This window comes from Myotis brandtii, unplaced genomic scaffold (genome assembly GCF_000412655.1).
Source record: "Myotis brandtii unplaced genomic scaffold, ASM41265v1 scaffold332, whole genome shotgun sequence".
NCBI lineage: Eukaryota > Metazoa > Chordata > Mammalia > Chiroptera > Vespertilionidae > Myotis > Myotis brandtii.
In genome coordinates this window covers 1,680,223-1,704,286 of record NW_005362797.1, presented here as the reverse complement: position 1 = coordinate 1,704,286, position 24,064 = coordinate 1,680,223, and the positions used below count along the sequence as shown (strand labels likewise).

The window sequence follows — 24,064 nt, the reverse complement described above, 5'->3', positions numbered from 1 at the left end:
TCAGGCCAGCAAGGGGGGGGGGTAGTTGGGGGCAAGAAGGCCGGTGGGGGGGCAGTTGGGGGTGAGCAGGCCAGCAGGCAGAGTGGTTAGGGGTGATCAGGTAGGTGAGCGGTTAGGAGACAGTGGTCCCAGATTGCAAGAGGGATGTCAGACTGCCGGTTTAGTCGGATATCCCCCTAAGGGTCCAAGATTGGAGAGGGTGCAGGCCGGGCTAAGGGACAACCGCCCCCCCCCCCGTGCACGAATTTCATGCACCGGGCCACTAGTAACACTATGTATTGTTAACAGACTAAATGTTATTCAGACGTGTATTGAAGAAGAGAAGATGGCTGCTATCTTTTCCTGGTTTAACTCTGACATTCCAGTTGCCTGGAACTTCAAACTCAGAGCTCTTCCTCAAGGCAATGTGTCATTTGCTCTTGAAATCATTTTCCAAATAGAGGAACACTCTGGATCAGAGAACAGATCGTTTCAAGTAGATCCCCCTCACCCGAGTGAGAATCTGAGCATGTGACCTGCTATGGCTGATGGCAGTTTAACATGCCCCATGAGCCCTGGCCGGTGTGGCTCAGTTGGCTGAGTGTCGTCTGGTGCACTGAGAGGTCGCAGGTTCAATTCCTGGTCAGGGCATATGCCCGGATTGCGGGCTTGGTTCCCGGTGGGGGCTGTGCAGGAGATGGCCAATCGATGTTTCTCTCTCTCATCAATGTTCCTCTCTCCCTCTACCTTCCTCTCTCTCTAAAATTAATAAAATAATTTTTTAAAATAAAAGCACAATGCCCCATGAGGAACGTCACCTCTCAGATAGCTCTCCGCTGTGTTTCAGCCTGGGCTCCCCCTGGAAGCAGAGCGGTAGATGAGGGCTGCGGGCAGGTGGTTTGGGAGATAACCTCCGTGAGCAGCAGTGGAACAGAGGATGACGGAGAGGTCGCAGGTTCAATTCCTGGTCAGGGCATATGCCCGGATTGCGGGCTTGGTTCCCGGTGGGGGCTGTGCAGGAGATGGCCAATCGATGTTTCTCTCTCTCATCAATGTTCCTCTCTCCCTCTCCCTTCCTCTCTCTCTAAAATTAATAAAATATTTTTTAAAATAAAAACACAATGCCCCATGAGAACGTCACCTCTCAGATAAGCTCTCCGCTGTGTTTCAGCCTGGGCTCCCCCTGGAAGCAGAGCGGTAGATGAGGGCTGCGGGCAGGTGGTTTGGGAGATAACCTCCGTGAGCAGCAGTGGAACAGAGGATGAGGGGAAGCCAACTCAAGGGTCTGGTACCCAGTCGGGTCCCTCTGTGAGCGACGGGAGCTGAATCTCACCGGAGCTGAGAGCCGGGAGAAGGACCGCCGCGGCGTCTGCCCGAGGGACAGAAGCACAGAGCATTCACCCATTGGCGCCTGTTCCCTCCTTGGTCAAGGGCTGCCTACGGGACTAAGTCCTTCTTTTTTCATACTTCCAGAGAGCTCTCCGCTCTGTGTGAGGGCCACCCCAGGTGTCAGAGCAGCCCCAGGCCACCAGCAAGGGGCCCTTGGTGCAGAGGGCAGCTGGGGGAGGGCCTCCGGCAGGGTGACAGGTGGGGCACCAAGGGAGTCGGACACACTCCGAACATAGGGGCCCAGACAAGATGGAAATCACCTACACGTCTCCTTGTCTTTCCTGCGTGTCTCAGTGGCTCTTCCTAACACGTGTCTTTAGAAAGGTAAGATTAATGAACCGCATTGAGTAGAGCCTGCAGAACTCTCATCAACAAAGAGGCAAGGATGCCGGTGGGAGGCAGCAGGGGTCCCTGGAGAGCAGGCTGCTCTCTGGAGAAGCAGTCATCACCATCATGGCATCTGAAATTGGCGGGTCCTCTCAGGCCCAGCAGGGCTCCCTGCGTAGAGGGTGATTTCTACTCTCACTTTCCAGTCAGTGTGACAGCTCTGTCCCTATGTAATGGCAGTTTTGACTTGAGTTTAAATTATTCCGTAAAGAATCAAAGCGAAGGAGAGTCTCTCTCCCTTTGCCGCACCCTAGAAATTCCACTAAGAAAACGTTGCTCATAGAAATCTTTGCCTCCATGTTACATTTCTCATGGATGTTTCAGGTGAATCCATAGGGCATCAGCTTTCAAAGCCCCGCGTGACTGTCACAGGGACTCAGTACTTGCTGCCTGTCGGGGTCTTCGCTGGGAGCACAGGTCCATGCGCCTGTCACCGGCTCTGGCACCGCCACCAGGAGCTGGCCTCTGAGTGGGGTCTTCTCTGGGCTCAGTTCGGAATCTAGGGATGGTGAGGCAGTTCTCTGCATGATCCATCCAAGAAACATATGCCTCAGCTGCCCCCAAAATCACTTGTCAAAAAAAAAAATCTTTAAAGCAATTATCGTAAGTGCAGATGTAGCTGGAATGTTCCAAAGAATTGCCTCCAATTTTGATTCCTCTAGCTCAGTAGCTTTCTTTTTTGTTTTTTAATTTATTGATTTGAGGGGGGTGGGGGGAGAGAAACATTGATTTGTTGTTCCACTTATTTATGCATTCGTTGGTTGATTCTTGTATGTGCCCTGAGCTGGGATCGAACCCACAACCTTGGCATATGGGGAAGACACTCTAACCAACTGAGCTACCCGGCCAGGGCCTACCTCAGTGGTTTTCAACCCGGAATGATTTTGTCCCCCAGGGGACACTTGGCAATATCTAGAGACAATTCTGACAGTCACAACTGGAGAGGAGAGGGCTACTGGCATCTAGTGGGTAGAAACCAGGGACGCCGATAAACATCCTCCAGGCACAGGACAGCCCTCCAACGAGGAGTTATCCAGCCCAGAACATCAGCTGAGGTTGTAAAACCCTGATCTGGCTACTGAGGATCTATCCTTGAGAAATAAGGTCACTTGTTTAGAAAATTCAGACTAAAGAGAAAGAAAATATTCCTTTAGTTGAAAAATAGATCGATGTTAAAGAATATTTTAAGGCAGATTACTCATAAGACAAAGTTTCTGTTGAGCATATAACTTTCAACTTTTACCCAAATATAGATGTGTATGACATTGCATTTGTAATATATGTGCTAGTTTGTATTCTTGTTTCTACTGAAAAATGTCCCTTTTATAGTCTTTATATCATTTTAATAGAAAGTATTTTATTGTTTCAATGTAATGAAATTCAACCATTTCCTTGTTCCTTTTTTTTTTCTTTCTTTCTTTAAAGTAACTTGGCCAAAAACAATTATTCTAGTGTGAAATCTGGCTTTGGAGAGCTGGCCATGGGGTACTCTCTCAACTTATTTTACAGCAAAAAATATTTTCAAAGAAATAACTGCTTTCAGAACATTACAAGAAATGTTATGATGTAAATATTTTTGTACAAAAGAAAACATTTAGTACTTGTGAGAAACATTCACTATTTACATATTTTTTAAATTAAAAAAGCAACAACTTATGTCTCTCTTCAGAGTGTATTAGAGCAACATTATGGCTTCACTTAAAGATTCTCAGTGTGAAACCCTGGCTCCTTCAGGAGGGACCATTCAGCTCCCGGGTCACCGGGGCCCATCTAGTCTGGGCTGTTGAAGTTCTCACAGCATCACAAAAAGGGACAGAACAAAATCTTGGCTAACAAATCAGGATGTAAAAGAGGCAAATGCGAAGGCTCATGCTGATGAAAGTAATTATAACCACTTCTGTGATGAGTCAGAAAATATATTTTAACAGATATGAAAACTGTCAGAACTCAGCTGCATAGACCGAGTCTACTCCTGCCTGAAATTCTCCATGAATCCCAGGGTCATCTGAGGCCTTCCTACACCTCCAAGGCTGGATAGAATTGCCAGGAACCCCCATTCCACGTTCTGGGGGATTTCAAAGCATCTCCCACGATTTTTTTTGCAAAGTTCTGGACAGCTTTTGGCTCCAAGTTCTTAACTCTCTTAATTCATTCAATGGATAGATCATCTTACTGGCTTCTCTTGCACTCTCCTGCACCCATTCAGACCAAACTCATTGCCTAACTCAACATAGACACCCCCAACACACCATCCCCCCTTAGAGTGTGTGCCTGTTGCACCCCTTGGCGAAGATGGGGAGAGGTGAAGTAATACAACTGCAGGCAACTCAAGGACTTCTGGTCATTGCACCACTGGGGATTTTTTCTTGGGCCAGTTCTGCTTGTACAGGATCCCAGCCTCCCCCTACATTTCTCTTGGTAGCCCCCTCTTTCTGCACCCTCTCTTATTTTGCTTGTCATCTCCTTCCACCCAGATGGTCCTAGGAGGTCTGTACTGATTACAGAGCAGTTCAGCTCTCTCTTTTTTAAAATATATTTTATTTATTTTTTACAGAGAGGAAAGGAGAGGGATAGAGAGTCAGAAACATTGATGAGAGAGAAACATCAATCAGCTACCTCCTGCACACTCCCTACTGGGAATGTGCCCACAACCAAGGTACATGCCCTTGACCAGATTCGAACCTGGGACCCTTCAGTCCGCAGGCAGACGCTCCATCCACTGACCCAAACCCGTTAGGGCCAGTTCAGCTCTCTTGAATGACTACTTCCAAAATCAATTTTGGGTCTTCCTTTTGCATCTCAAAAAACAAGCAAACCAGCCCTGGCTGGTTTGGCTCAGTAGGTAGAGCATCGGCCTGTGGACTGAAGGATCCTGGGTTTGATTCCAGTCAAGGGCACATGCCCAGGTTGTGGGCTCAATCCCCAGTAGGGGGCGTGCAGGAGGCAGCCGGTCAATGGTTCTCTCTCATCATTGATGTTTCTATTTTTCTCTCTCTCTCTCCCTCCCTCTCCCTTCCTCTCTGAAACCAATAAAAATATATTTTAAAAAAACAAACAAAACAAAAAAAACCCCAAGCAAACCAGAAAGTCTTTCATTTAATTGGATCTACATTTCTAAAAGCAGTTATTATCGATAACAATTTATATTTCTCTCACACATCTATATAAGCTTTGTTAACTCCTTTGAAAAGCTAGTTCTGAAATATAAGCTTGTTTATAAGTCTACAATTGACACTTGAAACTGCAGGAGTCCACTTATACATGTATTATTTTCAATAAATACTGCAAATGTAATTTCTCTGTCTTGTGATTTTCATAATACCATTTTCTCTTCTCTCGCTTATTCTAAGGGCACCGTATGTAATACATATAACATACAGAATCTGTGTTAATTGACTGTTTATGTTCCGGTCAGTAGGAGGCTATTAGTAGTTAGTTTGGGGGGAGTCAGGTTACATGCAAGATTTTTGACTGTCTGTGGGGGAGTCAGGCCCTAACATCAGTGTTGTTCAAGAGCCACCTTACCTATATCCACAGGTCTGGTGAGAGCAGCTAGGTACCTGGATTGAAGTGCTCAGATTTCACCTGTAGGCAGGACTCTCCCTGTTCTGCCTTGGCGTCCAATTTCCTGCTCTTTATCCCTAAACCGTTCAGCCAGCTACTCAGTGGGGTCCCATACGTCCATCCGGTGCCGTCCTCTGCAGCCTCATTCCCCAGGGCTCACCCCTGCCTTGGTCTCTCTTGTGCCTCGTCTGTGTTTGTATAATGCGGTTGGGCATAGACCGTAACTGCCATTGCTTTTAGGTCCCTGAGTGATGGTTCCTAGGGGGCCTCGTCGGTGTGTATTCTTTCTCTGGCCAGTGATCAGACTCCATAAGACAGTGGTGATAGACTCTTTCTTTAATCCCCCAGGACCTCCTGAAGGGCAGTAGATATTCCGTCACTTTGTCCACTGTTTCCCCCGATTCATTCGTCCCACAGATCCATTCATTACCTGCTCTGCACTAAGAGGTAGGGACTGGGGGGGGGGGGGGATCGAGGGAAAGTTCTGGCCATCGTAGAGTTTCCTTCTGGCGGGGGGGGGGGGGGGGGGCGATCGAGGGAAAGTTCTGGCCATCGTAGAGTTTCCTTCTGGTCGGGGTGAGGGGTGGCGGGCTGTTTTCCTGCTGAATACACACTCTCATTTCATAACCCGAATATACTCCTTTTAGGGCTGAATGCTGTAAACGGAAGCAATAAAACTTTCCTACCCAGCGCCGTTATCTCCACCTCCTCCCCACGCCACCGATTCCACCCGCTAGCCACATCTGCTCTTCTTTGCACCGTGCCTGCGTGTGGGTGCCTTCCTGCTCCGCAATCACTCCGTCTGCGACGCACAACAGTATATTTTAGCTTTTAAAATGATAGCTCTCAGATGCGAATTTCCTCTTCTCACTCCCCGAAGCAACCAGATCTGCTCATATAAATGTGTGATGAGGAAGAAAAGTTGGAAGGCAGAAAGTATTTTACCATGTCTCCTTCTAAATATAAACATAATGTTCCTCCATTCATTACATAAATAAAATGCCACTCCACACCTTATGAATAAACCTTTCCATTTTAGCGCCTCTCGGTTATGCTGTGCCCATTTTAGGATGGGAAGCTTTGGCAACGACAGCAAGAAAATAAAAAGAAGTGAATGCTATTTCAGTGAAGGCCATTTGCTGAGAAAATCAGGCAAAGGGATTCCCTTTTTCTACAAGCATGCAGCGTCTCGATAAGTGAATAAACACACCAAAAAATATTATCAGAAGCCATTTATTCTAAATATTACTTTCCTCCGTTATCCACTTAACTCACCCTCTGAGCAGTAGAATTCAACCATACCAGTTCAGAGCGGAAAGAAAAAAGGCCGTTTATCTAATCCAGTTCCTGGGGGGAAAAAATACTTAGGCAATATTAAGAATCTTCAATGATCTAATTTAATACAAGTGATGGTTTCTGTTCTGTAGTCAGTAACATGTGATACTGATTACTTCTAATCCCTTAGAAGAGATCTGACATTCTGCTTTTGGTCCTGAATAGCATGAAATTGTCATGTATATTTTACCAAAAGAAGTAACAAGAATAATGGCCCCCACAGTCTGCAGTCATTTTATACTAACACACTGCAACATGGTTTTGCCCTGGGGCAGAGAAGTGGGGGTTTTCTCGACTTCAAAAGAATGAAAAATTATCATCGCTCCATCCAGGACCATTAAAGACTTCAGAGACTTTGGCATGAAATATTCAGAAAGTTTATTTTAGAATTCAATATTTTAAAAGCCTGCTTTAAAACGGTTCCACTGATTAGTGGCTCTGTGACTTGGGCCAATCTTGGTTTTAAAAAGCTCTGTGTCATGGTTGAAACCATTTGTCGTTTCAACGGAATATAATTTCCATAAGTCGTGTAAAGCTTTGTTTTAGAATGCCCCCCAAAGAGGAATTGTGACCACTACTCATCAGTTATCCTTTCAAACACTCTGTTTAAATAAACATTACTTTTACTGGTAAGGGTCGCGTGTGCGGCATAGGCAGTAATCACGTCCTTCTGACATGGGGTAACCTGTCCACGTGGGTGCCATTCCCCTGCTCCCTGTTTGGGTGGCAGTCCTCCTGTCTCAGGGGCGCACAGGGCCAACCCCACTGAGGCCACCCACCCCCTCAGCCTGCCAGCCAGAGGCTCACATCCTCACCACTCTTTAGAGGGGTCAGAAAAGGCGCTGGGGTGTTGGTGAGGAATTAGCAGATCTTATGAGGCCACGAATGAAGCCAGTGAGTACTTCAGGAGCTAGCTAGTACAACCACTTCACTCCTGAACGTCCTATTTACATAGGGAGGCAACATGCAGTTGTGTATAGAGCCCTGGTTTTGGAATTTAATGATCCTGGTTTGATTTCCAACCCTGCCACTCACCAGCAGTGTGAGCTTGTGAAACTATTAGCCTCTAAGCGCAATGCTTCCATCCGGAAAAGGGACCCCTCCTAGCATCGGTGCACAGATGCAATGAGAGAAGGAATGTAAAAGCAATGTGATGCACGATGTCAATCATTGTTCCCATCATTATTCCCAAAATGTTCTGACCCCTTATTGGTTTATTCCTCATTTCTGTTGGGTAATGCATATGTGTTTATTGATATATCACAGAAAGAATTTGCAAAATGGCTGGAAGAACCATCAGTCCTGCTTTTCTGACATAACCTGTGGGTTGGCTTCATTCCATTCAATGTGTAGAATATGTTATTTCAGTAGGTTTTAGCAGATACCTTTCTCTTTCCTTCCCACTTATCAATGTAAGCGAAAAACTAGGCATCAGCCTTAGCCTTCAAGTAGATAAATAGGTGCCTCTCCCATAAACATGCAAAGACATATTCTGATGTGCCCCTGATGCACACGTGGGGTGAAAAACACCTGTAAGTAACTTCTTGTTTCATTTCTCAGGGAAGTAGACCGAGACTCAGATGGCCATGTCAGCTTTAAAGACTTCGAATATGCCATGAACTACGGACAGAAGTGAAGCCTGATGCTGTGAGGGGCTTTCGGCAACTTCCGGGGAGACCAATAGATGGTCGTGTATTTAAATGTCAGCATGCGCTCTGCAGTGCTGCATGCTTGCGATTAAACTCTTCCTCACGGTTTTCAGATGCTGCTCATTGGTAGCGTCTCCGAATCCTAGAGGTGGTCATTACGGTCATTACAGGTAGTTTCCTTCATGTTGGCTAGCCGCCCTGCGTCCGGCTCTGCCACTGGGGATGCCCCCACCCCCTCCTCCTCACTCTCAACCCCCCACTCTGCAACCCTCCACGCCTCTACTAGTCCTTGCCACGCTCCCTGGGCTCCCTGATTCTCATCAGTTCCTAATTTCAGGAGAACAGCCGCTTTCTCCTGCCAATGGGCCAGTTTCCTTCATGCCTTCAATTTGGTTGAACAAAAATATAGCACCTACCTGTACCGTGTCCTCATTAGGTTCGGAGTGATGAGCAAGGTGCTGGGAATGCAAAGCTTTAAGACTTCTCTAAGATCATGTACCCAGGGTCAAAGGCATCATTGAAAAATGCCCCCAGGGCACTGGCTGTGCAAGACAGACACAGGTGAGTCTTCTCCAGCTATACACAGAGGAAGAACAGAGTGGAGTAAAGGTATCGGGGGAAGGACTTATTTGCAGAGCCCTTTATGTTGGGCCAGTAACTACTAAACTGCAACAAAAACTGTGACACTGGACATTCAGCATTTATTTAAAATAAATACCGGCATCAATACTAATATTTTATCTCTAGATGTTCAGAATTCCTAACATTAACAACATGAGGAGGAAAATATCTAATGTAATTCAACTTATTAAAGTATTAAATATTTAAAGATGGAGAAAAATGTAAATTTGTAAAATAGAACCATTAAGTAAGCATCATTCTAACACCAATTATTAGCAGACAAGCTTAGTAAAAATAAGGTCTTAAGCTGTGATAAATCAGAGGAGCCTAAAGAAGCATAGCTAAATGTAATTTGGTATTCTGGATGGGATCCTGGAATAAGAAAGGACATCAGGGAAACACTAATAGAGTATAGACTTTAGTTAATAATATTGTATTAGCAGTGGCTCATTAATTGTGACTAATATGTCATACTCATATAAAAGGTTAATGATAGGGGAAATTGGCTGAGGAGTTTGTGGGAACTCTACCATCTTCAAAAATTTTCTGTAAATCTAAAGCTATTCCTGCCAATGGGGCCAGGATGGTATCATGTGTGTTTTAGTTCAGATTGTTCTGGCTGGTGAAAAGCCCTTTCTGACTTTAGGGAGAGTTTGTTCAGCAAGTATATTTCCATCATAAATTGAATCATTGAGCCGTTGATCCTTATCTTCATACATAAGTCATGCTGATTTTCAATTTTTTAAATATCAAAGTTGGAGTAATACACAGTCAAGTGCCAGTATGCCAGTCATTGCCAGCACACCAAAACCTCCTATTGCAAGCACTATGTTGGACCTCATTTCTCCCAGGAAACGTGACAAGAGAAAGGGAGGGGGTCACTCTCTCCAGTTGAAATGGGAGGTTAGAGGCCAGGCTAATAGTGAACAGCTATTGGACAACTCCCTTGATGTTAGATTAGCCCAGGCTCCCAGAAACCTACTCAAAGAAGCTTAGACCAGCGGTCGCCAACTGGTGGTCCGTGAGGTCCGAAAGGTTGGCGACCGCTGGCTTACACAGAGGGAATGTACTGGAAAGTGGTGGGCCAGTCCATAGAGTCTAACACAGGGAGGGCAGTGGCACAGCTGGAGTCCAGGATAACTAGGACCAGCAGCCCTGACTCCGTCTCTGTGCCGTAGTCACCATCAGCCTCCCACCATTCTAAATCGCACCTGGCCCGGGATCCGTCCAGTCCCAAGTTCAAAGACCACAGAAACAGGCTCAGTTGGCCCCTGAAACAGTCAACTCTGGTTCCCCAAGAGTAGACATGGCCCATGGGTGCTCACCAAGGTCCACTGAGGGCTGCCTGGTCCTAGGGGAAGTTGATAAGAGCTGGGCAGTCATTCGATTTTCTTTCTTAGAAGAAAATATGGCTGGCCCCTGATCTAGGAAGGAGAGCACCCCTAGAATTTGCTGCTGAGGAGGGCCCAAGCTTTCAGAGCACAGACCAGAAGCTGCTCATGTCACCTTCCCCTCCTTATCACTCCCTCAAGCCCCATCCTTATGCCCATCCTGTAAGCTTTTCCCTCAGCTTCTCCCCCGGGTCCCGGTCCCTGCCCTGTCTGTGCAGCATGACCTTGTGGGTCTGCCCTTAGTTGGATAGCTCAAGGGTGGGCATCTATGCAAGTTGGTCCACTCATTCTCTTCCTTTGGAAGACATTAGGAATGAAAGTGAGACAGCAGTGCTCCTCTGAGTGGCTGAGGGAGTGGGTATGACTCTGAGCAAGTGGCAGGCGTTTCCCACCACGTGGCCTGGAATCTGAGACAGCTGATCTGTGATGGAGGCAGAAAATGAAATAGACACCAGGAGGGGAATAAGAAAGAAGCTGGAGAAACCCTATGGTGCTTGATTTCTAGTTAAAGCTTACGTGCAAAGTCCAGTCGTAACCCTTGGGTCCTGTGAGGTAACCTTGTCTCCTTCCAATAAATCTTTCTGCTCAAGCCAGCCGGAGTTGCTGCTGTTATTTGAAACCAAGAGAATCCTAACTGTTAGGAGCCAAGGATAGAGTCCTAGGTAACATCAACATTTACTGGGCAGCAAAGAAAAGAGCCTTCTGAAGAGACTGAGGAGTAACTGAAGATGGAGGAGGAAGCTGTTGCTACTTCTCTCTCCAGTGCCGCAGCCTGAACCTGCTCTCTCACTACAATCAGCTCCAGTCTTCCTCTGTGGCCACAGCTCTCAAAGAGGTCACCAGTGACCTACTAAAGGTCAAACCCACCAGCCCCTCTCAGACCCCATCACACTTGTCCCTTCTCCTGGGTTTTTCTCTCTTTGGCCTCCATAACATTGGCCCTTTGTGGTATGTCTATGTCCATTTTCGCCCACTATCTTTTCCTGTTTTCTCTCCTACAACCATCCACAAGTGTTAGTATTCTCCAAGGCCCTGGAGTTGGCCAATCTTCTGGATCAACACCTTCTCCAACCAAGGATGGTTTCATTCCAAGACTTCAGCTGTCACCTTCCTGGGTATGATGCCACAAACAAATCTCTCCTTTAGTCTTGACCTCTGCTCAACCCCAAACCTGATTTTTGTTTTTGTTTTTGAGCCTGGAGCATCTTGTAGCGCCAGAAAGTGAGGGAGTGCTTAAAAACAAACAAACAAAAAACCAGGCACACAAAAACCCTATGTTGGTAGGACGTATGTCAAAGGGACACAAGAACCAACAGAAAGAGCTCCTGGTGACCAAAGCTGAAACAATTTGAGCAACAAAATATAGTATTGGGTTATAAACCAAAGTCTAAAATAAATATCTATGAGTCCACACTGATTCAAATAAATCATCGAATAACTAAATAAATGGAAGAATAGAGATAAATCTCAACTCACAGAAGAATTCCAAGTCGTTTATGTAGGTACCCTGCCCTCACAGAGGAAGCGCAGCTCCCTTTTCCGTCAGTGTGGACTGCGTAAGGTGACCTCTTCCCAAGAGTGCAGTGCAGAGGCCGGGACAGCAACAGGAGGAAACCTGACAGTCACCACCTCAGCCAGGTGATCAAGGTCAATATCAACAGTGATAAATCATGTGGACACTCTGCACCTTTATGCAGGTGATGAAAATGACACTTTACCTCTCTGGTTCTCCTTCCCAAAATCAACAATCCCTGTCTAATCAGAGAAAAACATCCGACAAATCACAACTCAGATACATTTTACAAAATACCTGGCCAGTCCTCCTCAAAACTGTCCAGGTCATCAAAAAACAAGAAAAATAGAAGAAACTATCCCAGCCAGGAGTCTAAGGACCCAGGATGACTAACTAATGTGAGAGCCAAAACAGGATCCTAGAGCAGTAAAAAGACATTTGGTAAAAAACCAGGAAATCTGAATAAAGTATGGACTTCAGTTAATAATGATGTATCAATATATTTCATTAATTATGATCAATGTACCATATTAACATAAGATGTTAATATTAGGGAAAACTGGGTGTGAGGTGTACAGGACTCTGTATTCACATTTTTTTTCTGTAAATCTAAAACTGTTCTAAAATTAAAAGTTTATTATTTTTTTAATTTTAGATCTTTATGATGGAAATTCTATCCCTTTCCACTATTTAAGTTTTAAAATAATGATATAGGATACATTTGTTTATTAGCAAAACTTTAATGACCAACACTTTATGGCACCTTTATAGGACTCTCTCAACCCTCAATGATGACCCACTGGGAAGTACATTCACAGCTTTTCCTATGATTTGGGCTGGTTTCTGACAAAGAAGAGACCTCATGTAGTTTAAAGCATTTGCTTTTGAATGGCATTAGGAGAACCTTAAAACACACACACACACACACACACACACACACACACACACACACACACTCCATAAGATGAGTAAGTTCTGGGGACCTGAGGGGCAACATCGTGACTATATCTAACTATATACTTGAAAGGTTCTAAGAGCGTCAATCTTAAATGTTCTCACCCTAAAAGTAAAAAAGGTTATTATGAAGTGATGGAGGTGTTAACGAACCTTATTGAGGTAATCATTTTGCAATACATACGTGTATCAAGTCATCACGTGTGCACTTAAACTTACAATGTTATATGTCAGTTATATCTCCGTAAAGCCGGGGGAGGTGCCCGTTAATGATGGAGCATGTGTATTCTCTGCAGTCACGGCAGCTTGACCTCAGCATGGCACTGTGACCTAGCCACCGTAGCCAGCGTGGTCACTGTGAGACTATTCAGGGACAAGTTTGGTTTTACAAAGTTTATATTTTATTCATTAAAGTTATAATGGTGTTTTAGTCTGTTCCAGCTGCTATAACAAAAACACCATAGACTGGGTGGCTTATAAATAACAGACAGACATTTCCCACAGTTCCAAGGGCTGTGAGTCTGAGACGATGGCATTGGCAGGTCTGGTGTCTGGTGCGTGCCTGCTTCTTCATGGACGCCAGTGTTCTCACTGTCACTCACAGGCAGTCAAGAAAGCTCTCTTGGGCCTCTTATTATAAAGCCACTAATGCCATTCACATAGGCTCTGCCCTCATGATGCAATCACCTCCTAAGGGCCCCACCTCCTGGATTACAACATATGAATTTTAAGGGGGACACAAACATTCAGACCAGAGCAAATGGTAATAAGCCTAGTTCTTCCTTAAGCTTTCATCTCATATGCAGATCATATTGTTTTATTTATGCCATTAAATTTTATTCATCAGTTTAAGATGAATAAGGCTTTCATAATTCAATCCTAAGTTCCTTAAGTTTTAATAGCTTGTATAAATAATGTATTCAGTTATCTTTTCTTGATTGGTCTTTCTAAGGGCGTATCAATTTTATTAATCTTTTAATTTGGGGGCTTGTTGCTCTTCTTTACTTTTGTGTTTATTATTTTTGCCCTTATTTCTTTTATCTTTTACTTTTCTTATGTCTAGCTATGTGAGAGGCTAAGATCATTGATTTTCAGCCTCTATTCGAATACTTATATTTAAGGCTATAAATGTCCTCTAAACACTGCTTTGGCTGCATCTCATAAGTTTTAATATGCCTTATCTTCACCATTATCTTCAAAATATGTTCTAATTTCTTGCGATTTCTTTTTTGACACATAGGCTGTTCAAAACTGGATTGTTAAGTTAAAAACTTTTCTTTCCTTCTAGTTTCATTATTGAATTCTAGCTAATTCCTTGAATGTTTTTTATTCTCTAATGAAAAATACATTTTCCCATGTATTACATTGTTATATTTAATTAAAGTCTATAATCTGATATGTCTTAATTCTCTTAAATGTTCCAACACTACTTTTAAACTTAGATTTCAACATCAAATCATAACCCTAGAGCTGTGGTCGGCAAACTGCAGCTCACGAGCCACATGCGGCTCTTTGGCCCCTTGAGTGTGGCTCTTCCACAAAATACCACATGCAGGTGCACACGTACAGTGCGATTGAAACTTCATGACCCATGTGCAGAAGTTGGTATTTTGTGGAAGAGCCACACTCAAGGGGCCAAAGAGCCACATGTGGCTCACGAGCCACAGTTTGCCGAGCCGCAGTTTGCCGACCACTGCCCTAGAGCAACTTGTATTTTAAATTGTTTACCAGTCAAAAACTGCTAGCCAATGTGGTCACCACCAGCATGTGTGACTATTTAAACTTAATTATTAACTGATCAAAAAATTACATTAAAGATTCAGTTTCTCACTGCATGGCCATATTCAATAGCCATATTATAAGTGTCCAGCAGCTATATGTGATTGGCAGCTACCATATTGAACATTGCCCAATAAAACATTTTCATCCTTGAACAAAGTTCTATTGGACAGTGCTCTCTGGACATCCAACAGGGTGCTGGCCAGCCTTTAGTTTGGCTGCTGTATGGCCCTGATCCTGGTCCAATCAGGTGACAAGGTAATGTGGCACCAGCATGGTGATTTATGCAAACATTACCCCATACAAGGGAGCTATTGTAAGAACCCCTTAGAAAGGGATTGAGGGGAGGGACAAATATTCTGAGGCAAACTCCTGGTCACCCTTCAAAGCCCCACACCAACGTCACCTCCTGTGTGGCTACTCTCCTAACTCCTTTGGGAGATTAGTCCTACTTTCTTCTGGACTCCTACGGCGATCTCTTCAGAGTTCTCCCGTGCTGTAGTACAATTGGTACATTTCCATATCTATCTCCAAATCTAGCTTATGAACTTTCCGAAGCCGGACACTATGTGTCCTTTTTATCTTTGTGTTTTTAGTGGCTGGCACCGTGCCTGGAGCATGACAGTTCTGCGTAGATTGACGAATGAGAGGGCACTTTCTCTGAGAGGCAGTGTGGTATGGAGCTAAGAATCAGAAGATCTGACTTCTACTCTCCACTCAGGCCCTACCTCCTATGCTCTTCAACAAGCCACTTGTCTGAGGCCTCAATTTCCTCTTCCTTATCAATTTCAAAGAGGAGGTTGACTTAGGTAAGGTTGCTCATTGCCTGTTACACATAAATGTGATATGAGCAAAGGGTGCCATGCCAAGGAATCTTGAGAAATACTGGGTTAAAGATTATAAATGTTTTTTGTTTTTTACTATAAGAATTCATAGAAACTTTAAAATGCTAAAGTCCATTATGGGATTCTAAGAAATGTACAGTTTCTCAGACTTATTTGATGGACCATAGAATGTGTGTGTGTGTGTGTGTGTGTGTGTGTGTGTGTGTGTGTGTGTGTGTGTAAAGAGAGCCATCCATGGATCATTCCTTGGGAAATGGTGGATTAGCTGATCTCAACGGGATCTTCCAGGCCTATGTTGCTATGACTTTATGAAGGTGCAGCCCAGTCTTCCCATCCCTGGCGCCTGACTTGGATAGTCGTGACTGTGAACCCATGGAGTCACACTCCCTCCTCCCTGGCTTCCTCTTCTCCCCTTGCACCCCTGCCCCACCCAAGAGATGGAATTGGAGCAATTCTACTTGAAATGCCTGTCAGCAGGGGAGGGGCTGGGGCACACACATGTACCGTTGGACCTCTGATAGTTGAGGTCATGTCAGTGCTAATCTGAAAGAGCAGCTGCTTTGAAAATTGAAGCATAGCACAGAGAGAATGATTTTATTTTAATTTAAAATTGATTTTCTCAGTGCTACCATGTTTCTTTCATGATACCATGGGTGTCACTGTTTAATATATCTAATTTGAGCCATAACCTAATATATCAGGCTTTTGTGCCCAGGAATTCTTAAAGCAGCAACAGATTATTAATGTTACATTAACAAGAAACCAATAATGAAATATTTTACAGAGTTCCTATTCCATATATTATTAATGAAGGCCTTTTGTGTTTTGGTGGGCCTGATACTTGATGATGTAATTGCTGAATAGATTAGACTCAGAGAATGTTTTTGCCTTCTCAGCAAAAAGGGCCCCAAGTTAGGCTTTGTGACTAGAAATATTTGCAACAGGTAACAAAAATGGCCATAAGGCATTGGTGGACTTATTTGAAGCTGAGGTTCTAGGAATAGCAATATTCTTATTGCTTAAGAGTGAAATAATCGGTTCGATCAGCTGCCTTGGAAATGAAAAGTAGGAAAAATGGCTCCCGCAAAGCTTAGTCCTGTGCTGAATTACTACATGCACTGGAACTTATTAACTTTGATAGTAAAAACCAACGATTACTGTACGCCTGCCATTGGCTGACTGTTGTAAGCACTTCACATGCACATTTAATTCTTATGTCAGTGCTAACGGGGAGGCAGTGTCTTTACTCTGAGGAGGGGAATGAGCACAGAGACATGAAGGAGCGTTAGTGGGAAGGGCGGACCTGGGACTTGAACCCGGCCAGTCTGACTCCTGAGCCCACCCTCACAACCCAACACTGAGAACCGAGGCCCTGGTCTTGCAGGTCTGAGCTCCAGGTCTGGGAGACACTGCAGGCCTATCCAGAGGAGCTTCAGGACTTCCTGTAATGGACCTCATCTCATAGGTCACTGCCAGTCTCACCGTGCCCCCCGAGGCAGACTGCTACGTTGGTATGGGGGGTAGCAGTCCAGACACTTCTCCCAACTACACTGCAACTGTCTACAGAGGTGATGACCACAGCCACACACTCATCTGAGAGGCCACGTTGTCCTTCATGAGACCAGTATCCCAGAGGATTGGTGACCTGTGACCACTTACACACATGCACCCAACCTCTCTGCACACCCTCCTCCCCCCACACACCCTCCATCTCAGCCGTCAGCTGGCACTGCCCTCAGTCGTTGTGAATCTCTCTGCACCCCAACCCTTCCTTGGAGGAGACGGACCAGGTGACCTGAACTGGGTTGGGTTTTGTGCAGAGAGCCTGGGCCCCGTGTTAACCCCCTGAGGAGGCCCAGTCATATACCCAGGTAGGTGAGGTACACCTTAGCCCCCTCTGCTCAGATCATTAGGATCATTAGGTTGTGTGACCCACAGATTCCAAGACCCCAACAATCACGTCACCATCTTGGCTTCTCCTTCTGCCATCATCGGGCTCAGCCAGACACCTTGAAATTCTGAAAAGCAACACTTTTTCTTCCATCATTGCATTTTGAAAGAAATGATACGAAGTTGACTTAGCCAGAGTCCCCTTTCTGTGCAGACAGAAAGTTCCTGGTGGCTGTGATTTAAACACTAATTCTCTGCCAGTTTTAGTTTAAGGGGTTTTTGTTTGTTTGTTCCGTTGCAGAAGCAGTCAGGGGAGTGACTAAAAGCTTGTTCATTTGCAGGGTTGGTTTTTCTTTTGGAAATGAACATGCTGGCACAATTTTAATTGGGTTTTAGTTGTTGTTGTTTTAATTCTCACAGTGATGGCTTGGCGATGTCTTCTGGGACTGCGGAGGGAAACTGGCATCTGGTGTGTGAGGATTCTGGGGATTTGCACCATATTTATGTGTAATAACTATACAGTAAATAAACAGAATGAATAATTAAGTGAATAATGAGTTTCTCAGAAAAGAGGACGACCTAGAAATTCTCACATGACTCCCACCCTCCCTCCGTGTGGCAATTCCCCTCTGTCCTCGCGGGGGTGTCCTGGCCCCCGTGGAAACCAGAAAGGACATTTTCCAAACCAAAATCAAGCATGGCCTTAATCAGCGTGATTTGCTACAAGCAATATATTTTCTTCCAATTGCAAGGATTTTGGATTTATGTCTCTTAAAATTATCCTTTTTTACCCTAGAGAGAGATATTTGGCTCTTCAAAAATAAAATCCACAAGATTAAATTTCATTGAACAGTGTTTCTCTGAGGGACTAAAAACTTGAAATTCCAGGAATTTGCTATTTCTACTGAAGGTACATAAATGCATGTTAATACCCATATTAGCCAATACAAGGTGCCCTTGTTTCTGGATGCTTCCCATGCCACAAGTTAATCTTCCCAGAGGTAAAACCACTATGTAATTACTGTTTCTTTCATGCATGTGCTCATTCATTCACTCAGATATTTTATTCATTCATGCAGAAGTATTTAATGAGCACCTACTACATGCCAGGCACTTTGCCAGGCTCTGGTGATACCGTGGTGAGCAAAACCCGTCCTATGGAGCTTGCATTATTCTCAGAGAGATAGTAATTAAATAATGAAGTGAAAGTTCCATTGCAACTATGGCAGGTTCTATGAAGGAGAAGGTCTGCTCAGGCTGCCCCAACCAAATACCACAGACCGGGTGGCTTCCACAACAGAAATATATTTTCTTACAATTCTGAAAGCTGGAAGTCCAGGCTCAAGGGATAAGAAGATTAATTTCATCTGAGGCCTCTCTTCTTGGTTTACAACGGCCACCTTCACGTAGCGTCCTCACATGCTCACCCCATGGGTGTGCATGTCTGTGTCCAAATTTCCTCTTCTTATAAGGACTCCAGCCAGACTGAATTAGGGCCCACCCTAATGACCTCATTTTAACTTAATCACATCTTTAAAGGCCCAGTCTCCAAATACAGTCACCTCCCGAGTACCAGGGGTTAGGGCTTCAACATGTGAAATTGTGGGGGAGGGGGGAATGGACACACAATTCAGCCATAACAGACAAGTATCTGATATAGAGAAATAAATGAGGATGTGGGAGCTGCCCAAGCAGGGACATAGGATGGGCTTGCTGAGGATTAAATGGGCATCTAAAGGATGACGAAGAGCTAACCCAACAAAGAGGAAGGAAGGGCATGTGCCAAAGCCTCTGGTGGGAGGGGCATGGCAGGGAGCAGAGGCCAAAGGGAGGCAGGCCCTGTGGCTGAGGGCTTGTGGGGCACAGCATGGAGCCTAGGGTGCAGGGTGCAGCTGACTTTACAGAGGAAGCCAGGCCAGGCAGGGCCTTGTAGTCCAGAAAAGGCACTTTGTCTTTTTTCCTAAGCGCAATGGTAGAGGCTTGTGAATGCCAAGACTGTGTCTATCTATCTAGTGCGGCAGATTGGTGGTTCTAGAGCCAGGCTCTCTGCGTTTGAATCTTGAACCCCCTGCTTCCGAGTGGTGTGAACTTGGGCGGGGTATTTCATTTTGCTGTGCCTCAATTGCTTTGTATGTAAAGTGTGGATGATGATAGTACAGCCTTCATAGAATTGTTGGGATGATTAAATGAGTTAATTAGTATAAAGTGTTTAAAACAGTGCTTGGCACATAATAAGCACTCAATAAATGTTAGTTATTATTCATCATCATCACTATATCCTTAAATATTTGATGGACAGGTGATCAGACGGATGAACCAATGAATGGGTGGATGGAAGGTCGGTAAGGTGGCAGGAAATAAAACACTCTCTTTTAAAAGCCATAATGAGTGAGCACAGCGGAAAAGCAAGGAAGCCCTAATGGGTATTGTGGAAAGGACTGACCCCACATGTCGAGACCTAGTTAAATTCTCAGACACTGAGTCTCATTAAGGTAAACACCTCTGTGGTTACTTTCAGGCAGCGCCTTAAGGAACCTCTATCAAGCCTTCTTCAATGATCAACCAAGTTATTTGTTTCTTGACTTCAGTAATGAGAAGACAAAACATCACCACAATCCAACCGTTTCCTCCTTAATTAAACTTACGGCATATTTCCCAACTTATCTGTGAGTTTTTTTAAAGGTGTAATTTTAAAAATTAAGTTTATTTAAACAATAAATTTGTTAATCCAGGAATTGTGATAGGTACGGGGTGGTCATCAAGTCAAATAAGATATTGTCTCTGTCCTCAAGCAGCTCAGAGACCTAGCACTTCACAAAGAGATCTTAAAGAAATATGTATGATATATACTGCGGATCAAAACAAAACTACAGAAGCAAACGCCGCTTTCTAAACGGCACAGCAGACCGGGACGGGTCATCCTCTAACTGTGACTGCCCCAGCTCCACCCTGTCTTCAATGGTGAAGCCACCTCGGAGAGTCACCGCTCAGCCCCGGCTGGACGGCATTTTCATTGCTGTCACTCTATTTATGAAAGCAACTCATGTCTGGCATCTTCTTTTTTACCCAAAGGATTCTCTTTCTGTAATTTATTACAAAATTCAAGGCCATTTCATTAGGGAGAAATGCGCCATATCATTATTATAACAACTCCCCCTATTTTTGTTCAATTTTGAAACTGACAATCTAAAGACTATTTTTAGCTCAGTCATGTGAGATTATTTGTTTCCTTATTATGAGTTTTTCCTTCGGACTAGTTAACATGAATTTTATGCTCACTTATTATGTCACATGCTCCAATTCAATTTATTTTAAAGCAGATTCTTTGGGGGAAACTGGAAAGCTAATTTGAATTGATTCTTTAGAGATTCCATTTTAAATGAAGTGCTATAAAATTGGCAGACAACGAGAAAAAATGGAATTGAATTTTCTTCTTCAGCTACTCGTTGGAATCAGAAATCTTGCTTTTTGACACTGCCAAGGGTTTTGATATAATGTTTTATGCAATTTTCATAACATTTATCTTAAACTCAACTACTTTTAGTTTGGCTGTTCAACTCATAATGGTTTCCTGATATTTTCATGAAAAAAAAAAAAAACAACCACACAAAAAACAGAGTTCTTGCTACATGGAGAATTTTGTGCTTTGATACAAACTTCCTACCATCCACAGTGGTGCCCAGCTGAAAAACATCCAATGTAAAGCAGGTGTTTTAATTCCGAAGTGATGATTGTAGACAAACATGCTGAGGGAGGTGTGGAATAAAACTGCATCCCCAACTTCCTCCCACTTTGCCCAATTTATATTCCCCCTTTCACAGCTGATGGATTTACAGCTTGAGGAAAGCCGTGGGAATAATAGGCAAGATGCCTGATGGCTTAATTTCCTGTCCTCTCCAGCCCCCGAGAGATGCCCATTGTTTGTAGGGGCAGCAGGCTCCACACTAATCAGAAACAGCCGTCACTGGGTGGGGAACGGGACCCCAGGATTGGTCCATCTGATTCCACTCAGTGATTTATATCTGATTATTAACAATCTAATGGAAAATACATAGAAAACATGTGTCTGCAGTTTCACCTTGAGACACACTTGTTTTCTTTGATGTGCTTTTAAAGGGGAGTTTTATTTCACACTCATCTTTTGTCCTGAATTCCCTCAATGGCAACTATCATGCCTGCTGGCCCGGCTAGTAGACTGAAAGGCAGGCGCTATGAGGGTCTTGGGCCGAATCCGCTCTGCTTCCACAAATGCAGCATCAAGGACTTGGAGTTGTCCCCCTAAACTCGGGTTGGTCTGGAAAGGAACAAATCACTGCTGGTTTTGTTCCGATTACAAAGAAGACCGTGTGTGAAGAGAGCGCACCTGTGGGCCAGGGTGCGGGGAGAGAAGCAGGCCGAGGGCCAACTTCTCCATTAGACACACAATGCTTAGGGCTCCCGATGCTTGTAGGGGCCACAAAAGCTTAGCGTTTCATTAAAATGAGTACACTAATGACTATAAAATAATGAATCCAGCCTAAATCATATTTGTTTTTATACCAAAATAGCTTTAACATACCAATTAAAAAAAATTTAATGAAGAAAGGGGCCAGGCCTGGGAAGGCAGTGTCTTGGGCCCAGGAACACAGGCGTGAGCAGAACCGCTGTGAGGAACGTGAGGTACGTGAGGTTAGATTTTGTGTGGCTGGGGGAGCGGGTGGGAGGTCCCAGCAAGCCTGCATAGGCCTGTGCAGGTGGGGAGCCTGAAGTTGCTGTAGGTCACAGGCCAACAATTGCGAAGCAAGGCTGGGTGTGAAGTCAGTGGTTCTCAAGTGGGGATGATTTTGCCCCAAGAAGACACCTGGAGAGCCTGGCATTTAGGGAATAGAGGCCAGGCACCTGCTAAATATCCCACAATGCACAGGACAGTCCCCACACCACAAAGAATTCTCTGACTCAAAATAGCAACAATGCCAAAGTTGAGAAACCTGAGGTTAAGATAAAGAAAGTCTGGGTCCTGTGAGGTCAGCTGGAGTCCATATCTGTTTCCCACAGAAATTGCTGGTTCCCTTGGCCACGGAACTATGCTTGCACCTGGCGGAGGACTCGGAGAAGCTGAAGGAGGAGATAGGACATTTGCTGAGAAGCTGCTGTGGGCTGCTGCCGCATGCAACACGGTGAGCCAGAGATGAGCAACAATGCACAGGAGCAGCAGCAACACAGGGAGCTGCATCCATGCACAGAAGCTGCATCAATGCATGGGAGTAGCAGCAACACAGGGAGCTGCATCCATGCATGGGACCTGCAGCAACACAAGTGCTGCAGCAAATGCACATGGGCTGCAGCAATGCAGGGAGCAGCAGCAATGCATGGTGCCCTGCACCTACAGCCAGAACGTAAAGGTAGCCGCTCCCCTGCTGCCTTCCACTCTAACTTGGAACCGTATAGGGAAGGGAGCTCTAGGTAATGCCGTTCCAGCTTAGCTAGGTTGACAGAGTCCATGACCTCCTCAGCTTTTCCTCACCTCACTCCAACCTCACATGCATTTAAACTGGACTTGGCGTTTCACTTGTTTTAATCTGCAAGCACCAGGTATGACTTCGACTGACAGTTGTGCACCAACTTCTGTTCTTTCCTTCAGAAAGAGAGTCATGGTTAGACACACAGCTGCCTGGACAGACTACATGTCCCAGCCTCCCCTGCAGTTAGATGTGGCCATGTCACTAGTGGCTGTCCACATGGCAGTCCACGTAGCCATGAAGGCACCACGCTGTTGTGCCAGCGCCAAAGCTTGGCCTTCAGATACCAACTTCGGATCAAAACAAAACTACAGAAGCAAACGCCATGGGTTAAAGATTATAAATGTTTTTTGTTTTTTACTATAAGAGTTCATAGTTCTTATAGTAAAAGAACTGTGCACTGTTCTACATGTTCTTTCCTCTTCCAGTTGGAACCTGAACTCGGAGGCTATCAGCTTCAACCGGACGTGACAAGGGCAGAGCAGCAAGATGGAAAGATGCTGGAGACTGAGGTCCGTGAGCATCCCTTTTCTTAAGGAGCTCTGAGCCAGCGTGTTAGTCACTTAAGATAAAGGCCAATTCAAATTCGCTTAAACAAAAAAAGGGACTATATTTGCTCACACAATTGGTAAGTTTGAGCAAGAGTTTCAGGCATAGCTGGATCTAGGGGTTCAAATGATGTCATTACAGCTCCCCATCTCTCAACATGGGCTTTCTGCAGAAGTCCAGGGAGGATGGCCTTGAGAGAGTCCAGGCTTACCATTTCCTTATAGCTCATGACTCAGGAGAAGACAGGAGCTTCTCTCTTCCTACACTTACTTTTAATTTCGCAAACACTGAACGGTCCTGCTGGATCACAGCTCACCCATGAACTAATTGCCATGAGCCCCAGAAGGAGAGAGAATGAACTTGTTTTTTATTTTTATTTTTTATTTCATAGGAGGGAGAGCGGGGAGAGAGAGAGAAACACCAATGATGAGAGAGAATCATTGATCGGCTGCCTTCTGCACACCAGACACTGGGGATCGAGCCCGCAACCCCGGCATGTGACCTGACCGGAAATCGAACCGTGATTTCCTAGTTCATAGGTTGACATTCACCAATGAGCTATGCTGGCCAGGCTGAATTTATAAAATTAGTAACTGCTACGGTCCACCCAGAAAGTTCACCAACATTACCAGGAGCAAACACAGCGCCAATGAGGGAAGCATCAGCTGGTGTTCAGAGGAAGGAAAACCATGCTCTGCTGGGGTAGTTAGAAAAGGCTTCA

At 44.8% G+C, this 24,064-nt stretch overlaps 1 protein-coding gene across 2 annotated transcripts in view; it reads left to right on the top strand.

Annotated features, from left to right (window-relative positions):
• EFCAB11 (EF-hand calcium binding domain 11) overlaps positions 1-19,911 on the top strand; it is a 154,082-nt gene extending 134,171 nt beyond the window's left edge. Inside the window, exon 6 of one of the 2 annotated variants that reach the window (XM_014543673.1) lies at positions 19,815-19,911. In XM_014543673.1, the coding sequence (XP_014399159.1) occupies positions 19,815-19,854 (40 nt within the window). In that variant the 3' untranslated portion in view covers positions 19,855-19,911. Of the gene's footprint in view, positions 1-8,214; positions 8,412-19,814 lie in introns of those variants that run through there. The other variant, XM_005871183.2, reaches the window with a different exon arrangement.
• Positions 19,912-24,064: the final 4,153 nt, after the last annotated feature.